This window comes from Solanum dulcamara, chromosome 4 (genome assembly GCF_947179165.1).
Source record: "Solanum dulcamara chromosome 4, daSolDulc1.2, whole genome shotgun sequence".
Taxonomy (NCBI): domain Eukaryota; kingdom Viridiplantae; phylum Streptophyta; class Magnoliopsida; order Solanales; family Solanaceae; genus Solanum; species Solanum dulcamara.
This window is the reverse complement of record NC_077240.1, coordinates 14,682,268-14,699,644: the sequence shown is the minus strand read 5'-3', so window position 1 is coordinate 14,699,644 and position 17,377 is coordinate 14,682,268. Positions and strand designations below refer to the sequence as shown.

The following is a 17,377-nucleotide window of genomic DNA, read 5'->3' as shown; positions in this document are numbered from 1 at the left end:
TATATCATTATGTTCATATTCTTTGATAAATTTGATTGGTGAGAGTACTAGTTATATCCAATATAAATAGTTTAAAGGTTGGTAAGAGTAATATCAACTAGAAATTTTGTTTACATATGAAATAAATGATTGGTAGATATAAAATGATGATTTTATTTTACAAAATATGAACTCATGAGTCAATTTGGATTTTAAAAATATGAAGATTTTAACTCGAGCTTATAAAGAATTTGAAATTTTATCTCGTGATTTTGAAATCCTGAAATGAAAATCATATGTTCAAACACCAACGAAATATGGAAAGAGAAAGAATAACACGTAAAATGGCAATCCTCCTTTTCAGCAATACTTTGTTGGGGCATATTTAAGGCCCATGACTTGTCTACTTGTCTTACATTAAGACGGACCCAGTTTTAGTTGGACTAGCAATTATAGTTGCAAACTCAATGGGCCCAGCGGTTCCTTTCTGGTCCATCAATTTTGTCCATCTTCCTTTCTTTTTCCTTTTTTGCCCCCGGCATTCTTCTTTCATCATTTTTAAATTAAATGATTTCTAGTACCATTTCTCATAGTTACTGAAAGAAGAATAATGTTAGAAGTGTGTATAAAAGTTTAATTTGTCAAAAAGTGTACAGTGTTATATGACGTGTCTCTTTTATAATACAAGAGTCCGACAACATCAATGACTTTGAACAAACTCTGACTAAGTCTTATTTTAATTGAACAAATCAATTCTTAATAATGTGTTTTAATAACTGATTTTTCATTCAAATTTTTTAAAAAAATTTGTGCATGTTTTATTGTCTATTAGATAATTAAATTAATCACATAAAATACGATATCTGCTTTAGTTATACGTATTAACCTTAAGTTAAAAACATCTGGAGTGTTATGGCTTATTAAATTGAATACATATAATTAAAGGAAATACGGTTAACTAACAGACAAACAAAAATATATCCAATTTTTTTCTTCAAAATTTAGATAAAAAATATTTAATTAAAAAACGAAGTTGAAAACATACCTAAAATGATCCAAGATCCAATTACATTCAAATGAAGCAACACGCGTATGTTATCAATCATCACTTGTCAAAGTAAGTGTAAAACACTTTCTTAAAATAGAACAAATAATTATATATTGAATATTAACAGCTTTATTAAACATAGAAAACAGTAGTTATTATGTGAGAAGGGTAAAATCTTGAAATCCTAGGATCCTTTAGGCAATGATTTTATCCTAAAGATTCCTTATTTCTGTATACTAAATGCTACCAAAAAAGAAAAGCGAGGTTGCATAAGATTGAATCTTGATAAAATTTATTTGCATTCGATATTTATATCAAATTATAAATAAAAATAAAAATATATATTAATCAATTATATAATTCAGTGACCAAGGTGATAAATATAAAATATATATTAAATTAAAATAAATATTTTTTGAATAAAAGGGGGCAAAAATGATGTTGATCACACTGGAGCTAGCAAGTCATACATACAGATAGCCTATGGACCACATAACCCTTTTCCTTTAGTCCTCAAATTTGGACTCTTTCTACCAAGACTTTTGGCTTTTCTTTGTAATTGCCAGTTTGCTTAAATCCTTATTGGATACCACAAATTATGTAATACATTAGATGAGACTAGTGCCCTCCGCTCTTAATTAAATGTCTCAGATTAAAGTTTTGAGTATAATTTTTTTTCGTAATGAGCCTTTTTTTTTTAATAGGACTCTACGTGGTGTAAATTCAAATTGATCACGCTCTAAAAAAAGTTAAAAAAATCCTTATTGGATGGAAAATTCTTGACAAACTTGCCTAGCAGAGTAGCTGGCGGCTTTGCATGTGATCTGTCTGATTCTTGGTCCTTTGCTACTGATGAATGTAACTTGTACGTGTCACACTCACCAATAATCCTCATGATTAAAAGCCTAACCTAAAACATTACCCTTTTAATATTTCCCAAATATACACAGAGGGAGCATCAACTTGACTGCATTAAACATTAAAGTTAACGAAAAGGAGAATTGAGGAAAAACATCAGAGACTGGTGACAGATATGGAGAGAGATAAGATCAGTGACATAAAGCAGACAATATTTTTAATTGGGACATACTGTTATTATGTGAAGAAACAAACAGAAATGGAGGAGCTCACAAGAACTTCAAGAATTTACCTTTGTCCGCGTGTCTGAGAGAGGTAAAAAAGTACTACAAGTCTAAAGTAAGAGATATAGGGAGGTGGACAACATCAAACAGTTTGAATTTTTTTTTTTGTAGAAAAAGAAGACTTTTGAGTGAGACAACCACCAAGAATTTGATTTTTTTTTGGCTATGGACAAGAGTGAGAAAAAGATGGAGAGAGAGGAAAAGAAAAAGCAACAAGAGGAGGAAGAATTATTGGTAGTAAAGTTGAAACAAGGTGTTTTGGTGGGGAAAAGAGGGGATACTTGTACTACTCCTTCACCTACATGGAAAATTGGTTTGGCACAATCTGATGGTTCTCTGCTTCAAGATTTGCCCTTTTCTTCCAATTCTGCTTCACTCTCTGTCAGAAAACTTGGTGCTAATCTCTGGGAGTTTCAACCCCAAGTGAAAAAGGTTGTCAAGATGAGCAAGATTGGCCCTCTACAAAATCACAAAGACAAATCTAAGCTTCACAACCAACCAGCTGACCCACCTGATAGCCCACCACAGCAGGTCAAGTACAAAAAACCTTTTTTTTTTTTTTAAAGTCCAAACTGCATATTATATTATTATAAAGACAGTTTTGTGGGTTCAACTTAAAGCAATGGTTTTTAGTGTTTACTTGACTCTAGATCCTGGATCCGCCTTAACCAATTTTTGGTGCATCAAGTCTCAACATAGGTTAGAAAGACAAACCGAACATATATCTTAGTAGTATCTCTTTAATATGATTGTTTGTTTCCACTGCCACATAGAATTGCTTTACAGAAGTCTTGTGATTACCAACTCAATTGTGTTGGTTGTTGTTTTAATCTTGGGAATGCTTAGTTCCTGATAAAAATTTGTACAAAGTTCCTAGTCTGCCAACTTCATTGAAGAGTCAAAAGGATGTCTACTTGGTTCATTTATGCTAAACTATAAAAGTGCCTTATCAAAAGTTCTCTAATTTGCAACCAGAAGGCGATAACCTGATTAGTCGTGCTTCTTTTTCGTCTTTGCAGCCAACAAGCACTAGTAGTTTAGGGAGGGATATTGCTGCATCACTTAGACAACATCATCATCATTTAATTGCAAGGAATATGGGTGCTCAATCGCTTGAATCACCTGCAAGTTATTGTAGCTCAATGGAGGTAACTTTTCCTTTTTAAGTATTTTTTACCCCTTATTGGCAGTAGTTTCAGGAATGAATCAGTACTTCGTTAGGAACAATCAATATTGTCCTTTTCTTGCTACACATGCTTGTTTTCATGGTTCAATTGTTCTCTTTTACTCACTCCACCTCCCTGCCCCTTTCTCGGATTAACAGATTTTACTGTCAAAATGGTAACTACCTGAAAGTTTCATGGATTTATACATGTTTAAGAAAATCAAAGTATGATGCCTTCAGCATTTGGATTTTGATTTTAGATGTGGGCCGTGGCTAAATATCAGAATTCATTAAGAAATATGTGCTACGATCAACTGATTTCAGACAAATTTTCTGGTGAACATAATCGGGATATTGTATGTAACTTCTGAAATCCAGATAGTGTTCTTTGAATGTCACTTGAATGATTCTATTATGAACCTGCCAGGGGCGGAACTACAGGGGTGCGAGGGGTGGCGACCGAACCCCCTTCGTCGGAAAATTGCAATATATATACTGCGATTTTTTTTATTCATGTACAAATATTATTTTTGCATCCCCTTAACAAAGGGAGATTGTGGATTAGTGGATAAGGCGCCTGTGATTGAGCCCATGTTCGTCGGTTCGATTCTCGACAATGACACATTTTTTTACTTTTTTCATCCAATCCCTTATTTTTTAATTTTCTTGAACCCCCTTATCAAAAAATTCTGGTTCCGCCCCTCAACCTGCCTTTACTACATGAGAAGCAGCCTGTTCTGAAATGATGTGATTATTGCCTGCACGCGTCAAACTTGTTTAACTGCATTCAAGTCCGTCTTGCACATGCTATATTTGATTAGTTCAGAAAATTTCATGACAACCAATTTCAGTGGTGTAATAATGTCTAAATTCCTTCAGTTCTCTGACATACAGATGGCTCCTTATAAACCTGTTGAGACTCCCACCAGCTCAAAGGACCTTAAAGGTAGAAGTGGAAAGTCAAGCTACAGCCTGAAAACATCTGCAGAGTTACTTAAGATACTTAACAGGATTTGGAGCCTTGAAGAACAACATGCATCAAACATGTCGTTGGTGAAAGCATTGAGAAAAGAAGTTGATCACTCCCAAAGACATGTTAAGGAACTACAAGAAGAAAAGAAAAGAGACAGAGAAGAAATAAATGACTTGATGATGCTAATTGATGAGTACAGAATTGGAAGAAAGAACAACAAGTATAACAGAGCTGAAGAGGCAGTCAAGACGTTGACGGATGAACTACGAGATGAAAGAAAGTTGAGGAAACACTCGGAAAATCTTCACCGTAAGCTTGCTCGAGAGCTTACTGAAGTGAAGTCTTCTTTCTCTACTGCTTTAGAAGAACTTGAAAGAGAACGGGAGGCACGGATTATGCTAGAAGAGTTATGCGATGAGTTTGCCTATGGAATTAAGGAGTACGAAGAAGAAGTTCGATTCTTGAAAAGCAAAGTGAGAAAAGATCAAATATTGACTGAAGAGAAGGATGGATTGATCATTCATATTTCTGAAGCCTGGTTAGATGAAAGAATGCAAATGAAGCAAGCCGAAAGACGTCGTGATCCTGCAGAAAAGAAAACAATTGTAGACAAGTTGAGGTCCGAAATACAAACCTTCCTCAAAGCTAGACAATCTAGTGATTACGGGAATAATGTCTTAAACCTGAAAGGAGCAAAGGAGAGTAGCTTACGCCGGCATTCTTTAGAATCCTTTCATTTGAACAATCCTGCAAGTGCCCCCAGAGTAGAGAAGGAAGATGACGATTCTTTTGACAACGTTATACGTGCTTCTGAATCAAATAGAGGTTTAAGTGGAAAGCATGATGGCATCAATCAACATGAGGAATTTACTCCAAACATCCATGTTGAAAAAAAGAGAGAATCTAATCCACCACAGACAAAGATTGGAACTCAAGTTTCAAAGGTTCCTGACGTGTCTAGCTCAAGAATCCAACCCGAAGAGAAAATTTTCGAGGCAATGGTAATTAAAGAGACTCCCATTGAAGGTAATGATTCATGTGTGCTTAAGAAACGTGTCACGAAACAAAGAAAATTCCAGAAGAGAAAGAATAACTTAATGAAAACTGGAAGCTCTTTGCTGAATAACTTGCTTAAAGATCATTCATTGCCTTATGAAGCTAAGACACTTCAAAATGACGATAAGCACATGGAAGAGTCTTTTGATCCAATGACATTTACTGGTCCTTCCAGTCCAGTGCAGAAGTGGACATCAAAAGCAACAGCCCCAGATCGTGAGGTGATTGAATCTTCTTCAAAATTACCGATAGGTGTAAAAGAGAATACACTGAAGGCAAAGCTGCTAGAAGCCAGACTTGAAAACCAGCAATTGCAGCCAAGAGCTATAAAAGGTTTATCTGAGGTTTCTTGAACTGTAAAATGTCAAAAGGTGTTAATACTTTATCATGAGTTGCTAAGGCTAGTTTTGTGACTCAAAAATTTTGGTACATGAGAAATGTCTCTTTTTTTGTAGTTTCAGACTTTTATCTGTAAATGAGAGATGTGTACTGGTTATTAACATAGTCTCTTATTTCACCTGGAAATTGTTGTAAAGTCTGTTGAAGTATTTCAGTATGTCACCATATATATATGGATTTAAGACACAACCAAAAGAGTTCTCCTGCTCAGAAATATTTGTAGTTTAATTGGTTGACTATCTAAACTGTAACTTTGTTGGTAAGAGTTCGATTTTCATCTTGTAATCCCTTCTCCTATTTCCCCTTCCCCTTCCCCTACCCCAATTTTAGAGGGAAAAAAGTGAAGAAAAAGAGTTCTTCCTGCTCTACAAGGATACTTGTAACAGGAATTCAGGCATCTTATTTGTGTTGTGAGCTTGGTAGATCACTTGCCAGATTTTTATGGAATATGTTATCTGAAATGAGCAACCAAAAATTTCTCAGGCCCCAGTATAATATCAGTCAAACTTGAGCCTTAAACAATGTTAACAGAATAAAGTTCCAACTAAAAACTTATATATTAGAAATAATAATACATGCATTAACCTTGTGTTATATTACTAATTAGGGTGTGTATCGGTTGGTTCGGTTCGGTTTTAAATTAAGTATTATTGGTTCGGTTTATTGGCTTTCGGTTTCTAAATACGTTAAACCGATAATCAAATCAATAAGATATTTGTTATCAGTTTTCGGTTTATCGGTTTTTGCTCCTTAACAGTTCGGTTTTCGGTTTAATCAATAAAAAAATACTTTTAAAACAAATATATGATTTCTGGAGCCGCCGTCGTAGCAGCTTGCATACCCTTGCCGCTGAACCTAAATCGGCAAAGCCTATAGAGTAATTAAATACTAAAATACTAAATATTAAATACTAAATAGTATGATATAGTGATTAACTAATTATATATTTATATTAATAATTTTTGTTTGATATTTGTGTATGAGTAAAAAAATAAAATAAAAATTACTAAACTACTAGTCTTAATGGGTTATCGATTTACCCAATAACCTAATATTATAAAATCAATACCGAACCGATAACCCAACAATTATTTTTATAAAACCATTAAATAATTATTAACCCAATAACAATAAACCAATAACACTTTTTCAGTTCGATTTATCGGTCGATTGAACACCCCTATTACTAATACCTTATTTTGTACACTTTTTCAACCAAGCATTAGTTATACACTCTGTTTGATATTATATTGTATAACTAATACATGACAAAGACAAACCATTGTGTTGCAATGCAAAGGTTCTTAATACACGCATTAACATGATTAAAGACACAATCACCCCTCAAAATATTTTTCACCGTCTTTGTGGATAGTATTTTGCTAAGCAATTTTGTTTCCTAGAAATTATGCATTGATGTTATTTTTAGTACACCAAATTAAATAATGCATAAGAAATAATTTTAGCGTAACTAATATCAACATTACTAATAATACACCAAATTAAATAATAAATAAAAAATAATACCAATATAACTAATCTTAATATTACTAACCTATCCTATTCAACGTCATTTTCATACACCCTATCAAACTACTTTTTTATGAAAATATAATCATACCAAACTCTAACTTGTGCTATTGAGCAAGTTTGGTCCAATGGAGGACCTACTAATCGGGCTTTTTGGTAAGTTCAATGGAAAAAGCTTTCATACTTCTCTAATGGTTCAAATTAAAGCTACCTTTGACCCAAGAGGAAGAAAAAAGAAAAAAAAGGGAGGGGGAGTTCAGCCTATTTGACCGTTGACTCCTTTTGGTGTATTTTACTGGAAATGTTCATCTCTTTTTATTAATCCTGCATATTTTAAAGCTATGGCTGATAAAATATAAATCATTTAATTCTTTGATAAACTTAAAGCTTTTAAAGGAATAACAACTCATTTGCCAAATAAAGATTTTTCAGATTATCAACTTTAAGTTGTTTTTTTCTTGGTTGAAGAAAACCAAATTAGGTGTTTGTTTTTGGGAACAATTTTAAAAATTCTTGGAAATTAATATTTGTCTATATAATTTATTGTTATTTGGCGAATATATTTGATTAAAATATCAAGTTCTAGAAAAAAACTAAAATTTGAGAACTTGGAAAGTTTTAAAATTTAAAAATTAATCCAAATTTTTATATTTTATAAAAACACTCATTATTTATTAATTCTAACTAAATATTTATCTATCAACTTACTTCATCACTTCGTCTTCTCGATCATCTGAACTAGAAATGAAAGTTTGTGGGAAGATTTTATAAAAGAACAGTTTGTTATTACCTCTCCGAAAAAGAATAGTTTGAACGACAAATTTTTAAAAAATAATAATAATTTAAGTTTGATTAATGTATTGTTTTTGTCCATATTGTTATTTTGTTGTTGTTGATTGTGATCAATTATGTTATAATATTTTTTTATTCGGAACATGTTCATTATAAAATGATAACATAAACTTATAATTATTTTTAATAATTTTTAAAACTTACAAATATAAAATAATATTTTTTGAAACTTTGTCAAAACTTGAAAAAATTTATGATCAAATAAAAATTTCACCAAACATTATCAAAAATATTTGAGAATTTGGGGTCAAACGACACCTTAATTAAACACGTGGAAACTTAAAAAAGGAGGAACTAGCTGTCATGTAAAAATAAAAACGAGTAGATATTATGCAATCAAATTAATAGTCGGCCAAACAAATGACCCTTTATTTTCTGCCCAAGTTTTATTTCCGCATTCTAATTCAACTTTATTTTCATTTTACCATTTAAATTCAAAATATTAACTAGACAGAGTGGGGAGAATACGCACCTTTTAAAGAGCTTGTTTGATATTACTGGTGTGGTTCTCTGTATAATTTCATTTGAATTAAATTAGTATTACTTGGAATAATTAATAATTTTAAAAAGAATTTGTTAGAGAAAATTTAATTATTCAATGAATGAAACCCACGTGTCTATCTACTATAATTCACCCTCCGCGCCGCCGTCTTCCTTGGTCCAAACATCTCAGAGGCAATTTACAAAGCAAAATCCACCTGGTTTTTTTTTCAGAGAGAAAGAGAGACTCGATAGTTGAGCTTAGAGCGATGAAGGATCAGAATTTGGATCTTTTCGACCCTAGAACGGCTGTTATGTACCCTGAATACTCACCTAGCCGTACCCGAGACCCGGATTTTGGCTTTGCCTTCAACGACAGCAACTTCTCCGATCGTCTCCTTCAGATCGAGATAATCGCCGAATCCTTCGACCCCCACTCCGATTCAGATAGCTTTCACTCTCAGAGTCTAGCTGATTGGGCTCGCAATCGCAAACGACGTAGGGAAGATATCAAGAAGGAAATGGGTTTGTCTCTTTCCTCCTTTTTCTCTTTATCTTACCTCTCTAATCAGGTGTTTAACCTCACTTGCTTGAGTTTCTAGCTAATTTAAGGGAAGTTTTGTGTATGGAGATTTGAAACAGTGGGTTTAAGTCATAATTATTTGTTCGGGGATTGTGGTTCTGCTAGGAAGAGAAATGAGAGGAAAGGATTGATAGAATACTAAAGGGGTCTTGCTTGCTTTTGTTCATCCATGTTCAATAGTATGATTTAACTGAATTAAAATTATCTTTGAACTCTTCACATGTTAGGCTACACATGTAACTGGTCCTACGTTGAAGGAATAAGGTTGCAATAGGTTGACAGTGTAATCATTGTCTAACTGTAACGAATAATCTGAATGAATGAAAGGACCTATATAGAATGGATTGGATAGAGTATTCAAATATCCAACCCTTTCTAATTTTGGATTGAGGCATAATTCTGTTTCATTTATAAACGATCTTTGATTCCACTAGACAACATCATATAGTGTCCAATGCTCTTGTTCTTATATTCAAATGGTCTAGTTGACATATGATTGTTGTCCTTATAAAATGTGATATAGATGATGTTTTAACAAATTTGTGTTAAGATCTTTCATTCTAAAAAAAGAAGAAGGATGTTTTAAAAGATTCTCTTTTTCCATTTGAAAAGGGTGCTGTTGAATGTTTAGTACATGTTTTCCTTTTCTTTTGTTGGAGGGAAAGAGGAAGTGGAGGAAGGGGGTTATGAAATACACCTTTGCTTCCCTTGAAATGAACGTTATGCATATTGGTTAGACTTCTGATCTTTATTATGCTGGCATGTGTTTTCTTGCTCTATGATGATAACCAGACATGTGCCACTTGTTTGCAGCTCTGGATATCACTGCTTGTCCTGAAGAGCAGGTTATAAGTTGTAATCAAATTGATACTGAAGGTGTTGAGAACGAAAATCAAGATGAATCAGTTGTTGCAATGATCGAAGAACCACACTCAGGTATTTTAACCAAATCTAGTCCTACATTTCTTTTCTCTTTGCTTATGTTCTTCGATAAACAGCGAGGTTTCTTAAATCTCCATGTATTTTATCGAAATACTTGCTACCTCAATGCCACTCTGCTGAATTAAAATATAAAGATAAAAGAATAAAATATAACAGAAACATATTTAAGTCAGAGATATGAAGGGCTTGGCAATGAGCCAATAACCGATCTCTTCGGAAATATGACCCTAAGCTTATGCCGCTTTCTTTTTTCTTATATTTTAAATTTGAATGTGGATGCTTATAAAAGAATTTGTATGTGGATATCTTGTTATGAAGTATGGTGATCTCCAGGAATATACTATAAACAAATTTCAACAGAGTGTTTCTGATGCATAAGGACACTTAAATAGTAAAAAGGAAAGGAACCATACTTAAAGAGAAGTACATCTCTACTGACCTTTTGTTTCTGCTATATGTTGCAGAATAGAGTAGTAGCATTTCTTTGTCAGTGTATTTTGTAACATACTGTGGCATTGTCCTTACTTTTTTTGTGCTTTCTAGTTTTGATGCTGATCTTATTGTAGTGCCATATGACATGTTCTTCTAGTTGTTCCTGGTGTTCATAACTTGTATTTTGTTTGATTCCCACAATTACTTCAAAGTACCATGAAAAAAGACCATCAATTAATGCAGTGTTTTGTCTGCAGGAGATGAAGCTACTAATGCTGATGATTCATCTTGGAACTTTGATTCTCCAAGAGTTGTTAAAGTGAAAACCTTACATATCAGCTCCCCCATTTTAGCAGCAAAGAGCCCTTTCTTTTACAAGGTAAACATTATTTTTCATATGCAAGCTGCTTATAAACTGTCTTGAGTTTATGCATGAAGACTCAACAGAGCTCTCTTGTAATTTATGTAGCTCTTCTCCAATGGGATGAGGGAGTCTGAGCAAAGACAAGTAACTCTAAGAATTAATGCTTCAGGTACGCAGAAATTTAAGACACATTATATCATTTTACTGACCTCTTGTCGGTTGCTACATTGAACTGCGGTTTGCTGTGTGAGCATAGTTTTGCGCTTCCCTTTTTTATGAGAAACTTGCAAATCACAGAGGAGAGAATTTTCTTTCATTTTATGTTCACTGTTATGTCAGCATCTTGTGCTAGTGATTTGACAATTGTGGGAATATTGTCACCTTAGGAGAGGTTGTAGGAATTCCTATCAATTTCATGAGAAGTAAATATTCTTTTTTCATTCTCATGGAGCAGAGGAAGCTGCACTGATGGAGCTCCTGAATTTTATGTATAGCAATACATTGACCACTAATACAGCACCTGCATTGCTGGATGTACTCATGGCTGCTGACAAGTTTGAAGTTGCTTCTTGCATGCGGTATTGTAGCCGGCAACTGCGTAATTTACCTATGACTCCAGAGTCCGCTTTGCTGTATTTGGAGCTTCCTTCTAGCATCCTGATGGCTGAAGCAGTTAAGCCATTGACCGATGCCGCAGAACAATTCCTAGCTGCAAGATACAAAGATATTACCAAGTTTGTTCCATTACTGAGCAAACTCGATTTCTTCTTAGTTATGTTAATTTTATGTTCTAACTTCTAATGCAGCTGTCTGTTTGCCATATAATGATGTTTCAGTCTCCACAGCATACTTTGTTCAATACAGTGGTGATAAATTTATGTTTTCTAGAAGACCTTTTTTATCCAGTGCCAGATTTTTTTTGGAATTCTTCCCTACATTACATCACTCAAAATTACATTGTATTTTCTTTACTATGAATTGTTAAACAATGAAAAGTTTCTTTCCATAGCCCCTAAGTACTTTTTTTGAATGTGGACAGAGAACAAGTGAAAAATTTGTTTCCGTTTACTGCTGCTTTTGTTGAGTTTTGATTAGCTGTCACACTTGTATGTGCTTGATAATGAGCTCATTATCTTTGAACAGGTTTCAGGAAGAGGTCATGAAGTTGCCTCTTGCTGGAGTAGAGGCTATTTTGTCCAGTGATGACCTCCAGATAGCATCAGAGGATGCAGTGTACGACTTTGTGTTGAAGTGGACAAGGATTCATTATCCACAGTTAGAGGAACGGCGAGAAATCCTTGGTTCACGACTTGGTCGTTGCATCCGTTTCCCTTTCATGAGCTGTAGAAAGCTTCGGAAGGTTCTGGCATGTAATGACTTTGATCATGAATTTGCATCCAAGCTTGTGCTTGAGGCTCTCTTTTATAAAGCTGAGGCTCCTCATCGTCATCGAACCCAAGCTGCAGAAGAATCGTTCTCTACTACTCGTCGTTTCGTGGAGCGTGCTTACAAGTATCGACCTGTCAAGGTGGTTGATTTTGAACTTCCACGGCAACAGTGTGTAGTCTACCTGGATCTTAAGCGGGAGGAATGTGCTAACCTCTTTCCTTCAGGAAGAGTGTATTCTCAAGCATTTCATTTAGGGGGACAAGGTTTTTTCCTGTCTGCACATTGCAACATGGATCAACAAAGCTCTTTCCACTGTTTTGGTCTCTTTCTGGGGATGCAGGAAAAAGGTTCGGTGACTTTCGCTGTTGATTATGAATTTGCGGCAAGAACAAAACCAGGGGAGGAGTATGTCAGCAAGTACAAAGGTAACTATACTTTTACGGGGGGCAAGGCAGTTGGCTACCGCAATCTATTTGCCATACCATGGACTTCTTTCATTGCTGAGGACAGTCCATATTTTACGAATGGTATGCTCCATCTCAGGGCTGAACTTACTATCCGGAGTTGATTCCTTTGTCAATGGATACTGTTGTTTTTTCTTCTTGGGTGAGTTCCACACTCTAATGTTTCTTGGTTTGATAAAAGCATGTAAGACAAGGTTTAGACGAAGGCACTAACCGCCATAGGCTAGGTATTGAAATATTTTGTATTAAATCACTTTTGCCATGCTCTGCAGAGATGGAAAAGGATGTAAATGGAATTGATGAGTGAAAGAACGTTGGTTATTCTGAAATCTCCTAATGTAATAATAGTACACAGGATGTCCTGATATTATGTATATGTTATTTGAAATTTCATTGCCGTGATATACATTGTACAATAATGTGTAGCTGAGTTTTGTATCAACGTGCTAGCAAGCTTTCTTCTGGTAAACAGCATTCCTGCTAAACCTTGGATACCAGATAGAAGATGGCACACAAACTTATTGATGTTGTATTGGAATGGTATGGTTGATTACATAGTCTATGCTTACTGAAATTTGGAAGTGAGCTCTGGCCATTGGAGCTTCACAGCGTTTAGTTACCTTGTCCTTTCTTCTTGCAATGAATTTTCTTGTTCCTCTACTGATTACTGCCTATTGAACCTCAGCTTGCAAGTGGTAAAATATATAACTTAGTTTTGAAACACTTTGAACTTGATCCATACACTGCGAAAAGGATTGAGAAGGATGTTGGTTATGTTGACCAGTTCAAATGCAGTACAAGCATAAGTTTGTCCTGGATATTGTGATTGTGAATGTTTTTTCTTACAACATTTCTATGTTATGGTAAACAATGCACAATACATGTTGTCTCTATCAAACATGCTGGCAAAATCTTTCTTCCAATAAACAAGATACCTGCTTAGCAGTTGATACTGATTCTTGTTCAGCTCTCGGAATCAAATCCAGCAGCGGTTGGAGCAGTTCGCAAACAAATATAACTACTTCACCTATTTAATCGCCCAACAGTTTTAGCTCTATCTAGAAAGAGTAATTTCAATTTTTTTCATCGATCGGTTATTCCCCCAGCTGTCTCATATACATTGGATGTGGCAAATATAAGATGCTCATCCAAAACTAATATATTATTCCCTTGATAAGTCATTTGGCATCATCTCTGAATTTCCCCAACACTCTTGCTAAACTTTCCAATTAAGTGAAAACGTTGAAGTGTACTTCTTTGCTAGAAAGAAACTTATAATATTACTCATGTATTTTTTGAGTAGTTATATTTTTATATATTTTTTGGGGGGTTTGATAGAACTCTGAAAATTGATAAATGACATGAAAAGTGACAAATTGGACATGTATTGAAATAGGTTATGCTTTTGTAAGAATGGTGGAACATTACTGCAGGGAATATCTGTATTCTCTGAAGTTATCTCCTGCTAACAGAAAATAACAAGAAAAGAATTTCTTATTTATATCACAATAGAATGAAGAACAATTGAGTGTACGCAATTTATTAACTACAATTATTTGAGTTGACTCCAACACGTTTGATACTTCCTCCAACTCTTATTTTTTAATATAATTTTTTTACTGTCCAACTTATGATGAAATTAGACTAATTCAAACTTACACATTGTAAGATTCATCTTACCTAGAATCATTATTGCTTCAATTAACGAATGTTAATAAAGATATATAAAAAGAGAAAAGTATAGTTTAGACAAATAACGGACATTTATACAGTAATATTTAACATTTCATCATAACAATTAATCTTTTTAAAAATTAATTTATATTATATTATGTAATAATATTTTATATAATAATAATAATTAATATTCAAAAGAGCAATGTGATTATAAAGAAATTTGATTTAGACATTAGCAAGGTGTGCAAAACTTCCCACAATGTTCCTTTAGAGCATGTTTGGGTTTGCTCCTCAAAATCGCTTAGTTTTAAAAGCACTATTTAAAAATAGTTTTATAGAAAAGTGCTTTTAAAAATAATAATTATATTTGACTAATTAATTTAAAAAGTGTTCTTGATAAACATATTGTGTTTGACTAATTTTAAAAAAAAATGCTTTTGAGAGTCAAATTACGAAAAAGGACAAGTATCGATGCACTTCTAATATTAAGATTATTTTATAAAAGGAAATTAGTTTAAATATCTATTATAAATTTTTTAATTAAATTTTTATTTTTATTAAATAAAAGGTACATATTTAAATTTTCAATCAATATTATTCATAGATAAATAAAAATTAAATTAAATATTGATATAATAATTTAAATACATTAAAAATATCAACTAGAATAACTTTTGATCTTGAAAAAAATAATTTTCTGCTTCTGCTTTTTTCAAGAAGCATACATTTTTAGCATCTTTCCAACAACAGAAAAACGGCTTTTGCTTTCAATTAAAAACAATTTTACTAATTATCCAAACACCTTAATTTTTCCCAAAAAAGTATTTTTGTCTCAAAATAAGTATTTTTGACCTCCCAATATCAATCCAAATAGGGTCTTAGTCAATAAATATATTTAAAAAAATAAAATAAAATGAAATGCATCAATAAATTTACAGTTTTTCCCCTACATATCAAGTCCCATTAGCTAACCTCCAAAGGTAAAGTAGTTTAGCCACCGACTCTCGTAGTGGAAAAAGCCAACATGATTTTTTATTTATATAACGAGGAAACCAGAATAAATTAAATCCCCCTTCTTCTAAGAAAAAATTGAAGCTCTGTTCAGTCATTTCTAGGGTTTCATTCATCTTCGAAATTAGGGTTAAGTTATCCATCGAAAAGCAAAAGCCATCAATCAATCATGCCGAAGAATAAGGGAAAGGGAGGAAAGAACAGGAAGAGAGGAAAGAACGAAGCTGATGATGAAAAAAGAGAACTTGTTTTCAAGGAAGATGGACAGGAATATGCTCAAGTTCTTCGTATGCTTGGTAATGGACGATGTGAAGCTATGTGTATTGATGGGACTAAACGTCTTTGTCACATACGTGGTAAGATGCATAAGAAAGTTTGGATCGCCGCCGGTGATATCATTCTTGTCGGTCTCCGTGATTATCAGGCAAGATCCCATTTTTTTTTTCGATTTTATCTTTTTTATATGGTTTTTGCAGCCTTAGCTGTAATCGACCCTGTTAAAAATTGAGATTTTCCCTAATTATTTCTCGTATCTCTTATTAAAAATTGAGCTTTTGATGGACTGGAATTGAGCGGAAAAGAATATAGAGATTCAACTAGTTCAGGATTGAGATGAAATTATTCATTCATTGATTGAAAACTGTGATTTTGATTTTCCCTTGCCGCCTTTTGAGCTGCGTTTTATGTATCTGTCTACCCGGGGTGTTGTTGTTGTTGTAATCCTTTGTTTAAGGAAAAAGATGGTACTTCTATTTGATTATTGAGTGTCATAGAGTATAAATGTAAAATCTTCATATTTATTTGTATCGTATTTGGTTATTCGAGTGTCATAAAGTATGAATATGAAGGTTTGATATCCTCTTTTTGGGCTCAATGGTGAATTCTTGTTATTCTACATGATATGATGTAGATGCAATTCCAGATGCAATAGATGATCCACACAATCTCTAATTACCCTGCATCGCACTGGCTTAGAGCAAGTATTTATAAATTGTTGATTATTTATCCCCAAAAAATGTTACTATAAGAGTGCCAGGGAGATCTTTGGATTTCTAAATGTGCCTCTTTTGCATGTGAACATCTTCTCTGTAATGTTACTTGGGCGATTAATCTACATTGGTTTCTTGTTTATATAGAATGTGAATTTGGCTTCTCTTTAATAGTTTTTCTAAACTTTCCTATGTGGGTTTTTGCCAGGATGACAAGGCTGATGTAATTCTTAAGTATATGCCAGATGAGGCAAGGTTGTTGAAGGCATACGGAGAGCTGCCAGAGAACACTAGACTCAACGAGGGTATTGCTAATTTGGATGAAGAAGATGAGAATGCAGCTGATGATTACATTGAGTTTGAAGACGAAGACATTGACAAGATCTAAAATTCCTGATCTAAATAGTGCTGTCACTGGGTTTCCTGTTGGCCTCGCAAGCATTTCGTTGGAGTTTGAGTTTTTAATACCAAAAAGATAGAGAGACACCTTATATGTACCATCTGAAGTAATATATGATTGAACTTTGTGCACTAGTATTTCTGTATGAAGATTTATGCTTTTTTGATGAAGCAGATGCAATAATAGCCTATGTGTATACTCAAAAAAGAAAAAAAGGGAAGCGCCTTCTGAGTTGCTCTAGATTTACTAAAACACCGGTGAACAATGAACCTGTTCCTTAAGGTACAGTTTGTGATTTTAGTGGCGTGTTTCAGAGTTTGTGCTTTTTGAGTAACATGTTTGTAGGCTTGTAGCTATGACAGAGATTTGGAATCAGTTCTTTGCAGTGGAGTGGTGCTGGATATCTCTCAAGTACTGTTTTAAATGTTTCAGCCTGCATGTCTGAGTTTCTATGCTTTCCTGGTTTTCTTGGTTGTAGTTTCCATGCTGGAAAAGTGCCCAC

The 17,377-nt window shown here is 33.7% G+C and overlaps 3 protein-coding genes across 3 annotated transcripts; all 3 read left to right on the top strand.

The window, feature by feature from the left end:
• Positions 1 to 1,961: 1,961 nt before the first annotated feature.
• LOC129886499 (uncharacterized protein At5g41620-like) lies at positions 1,962 to 5,911 on the top strand. Its single transcript, XM_055961207.1, has 3 exons — positions 1,962 to 2,700; positions 3,189 to 3,317; positions 4,229 to 5,911. The coding sequence occupies exons 1-3, from the start codon at positions 2,335 to 2,337 to the stop codon at positions 5,714 to 5,716; spliced, it is 1,983 nt and encodes a 660-aa protein (XP_055817182.1). The 5' UTR covers positions 1,962 to 2,334; the 3' UTR covers positions 5,717 to 5,911.
• A 2,772-nt stretch (positions 5,912 to 8,683) lies between these two features.
• On the top strand, positions 8,684 to 13,200 carry LOC129886493 (BTB/POZ domain-containing protein POB1-like). The gene is made up of 6 exons (XM_055961201.1): positions 8,684 to 9,149; positions 10,021 to 10,143; positions 10,839 to 10,960; positions 11,051 to 11,114; positions 11,400 to 11,679; positions 12,089 to 13,200. Exons 1-6 carry the CDS (start codon positions 8,747 to 8,749, stop codon positions 12,900 to 12,902), a joined length of 1,806 nt encoding a protein of 601 aa, XP_055817176.1. The 5' UTR covers positions 8,684 to 8,746; the 3' UTR covers positions 12,903 to 13,200.
• A 2,267-nt stretch (positions 13,201 to 15,467) lies between these two features.
• LOC129886497 (eukaryotic translation initiation factor 1A-like) lies at positions 15,468 to 17,286 on the top strand. Its single transcript, XM_055961205.1, has 2 exons — positions 15,468 to 15,910; positions 16,684 to 17,286. Exons 1-2 carry the CDS (start codon positions 15,656 to 15,658, stop codon positions 16,861 to 16,863), a joined length of 435 nt encoding a protein of 144 aa, XP_055817180.1. The 5' UTR covers positions 15,468 to 15,655; the 3' UTR covers positions 16,864 to 17,286.
• The last annotated feature ends 91 nt before the right edge of the window (positions 17,287 to 17,377 follow it).

Excerpts from the sequence above, each read along its gene's own strand:
- LOC129886499 (XM_055961207.1), top strand. The coding sequence starts at position 2,335 with ATGGACAAGAGTGAGAAAAAGATGGAGAGAGAGGAAAAGAAAAAGCAA. Across the intron at positions 2,701-3,188 it reads CTGATAGCCCACCACAGCAG|CCAACAAGCACTAGTAGTTT; the intron begins GTCAAGTACAAA and ends TCGTCTTTGCAG. Across the intron at positions 3,318-4,228 it reads GTTATTGTAGCTCAATGGAG|ATGGCTCCTTATAAACCTGT; the intron begins GTAACTTTTCCT and ends TCTGACATACAG.
- LOC129886493 (XM_055961201.1), top strand. The coding sequence starts at position 8,747 with ATGAAACCCACGTGTCTATCTACTATAATTCACCCTCCGCGCCGCCGT. Across the intron at positions 9,150-10,020 it reads AGATATCAAGAAGGAAATGG|CTCTGGATATCACTGCTTGT; the intron begins GTTTGTCTCTTT and ends ACTTGTTTGCAG. Across the intron at positions 10,144-10,838 it reads GATCGAAGAACCACACTCAG|GAGATGAAGCTACTAATGCT; the intron begins GTATTTTAACCA and ends TTTTGTCTGCAG.
- LOC129886497 (XM_055961205.1), top strand. The coding sequence starts at position 15,656 with ATGCCGAAGAATAAGGGAAAGGGAGGAAAGAACAGGAAGAGAGGAAAG. Across the intron at positions 15,911-16,683 it reads TCGGTCTCCGTGATTATCAG|GATGACAAGGCTGATGTAAT; the intron begins GCAAGATCCCAT and ends GGTTTTTGCCAG.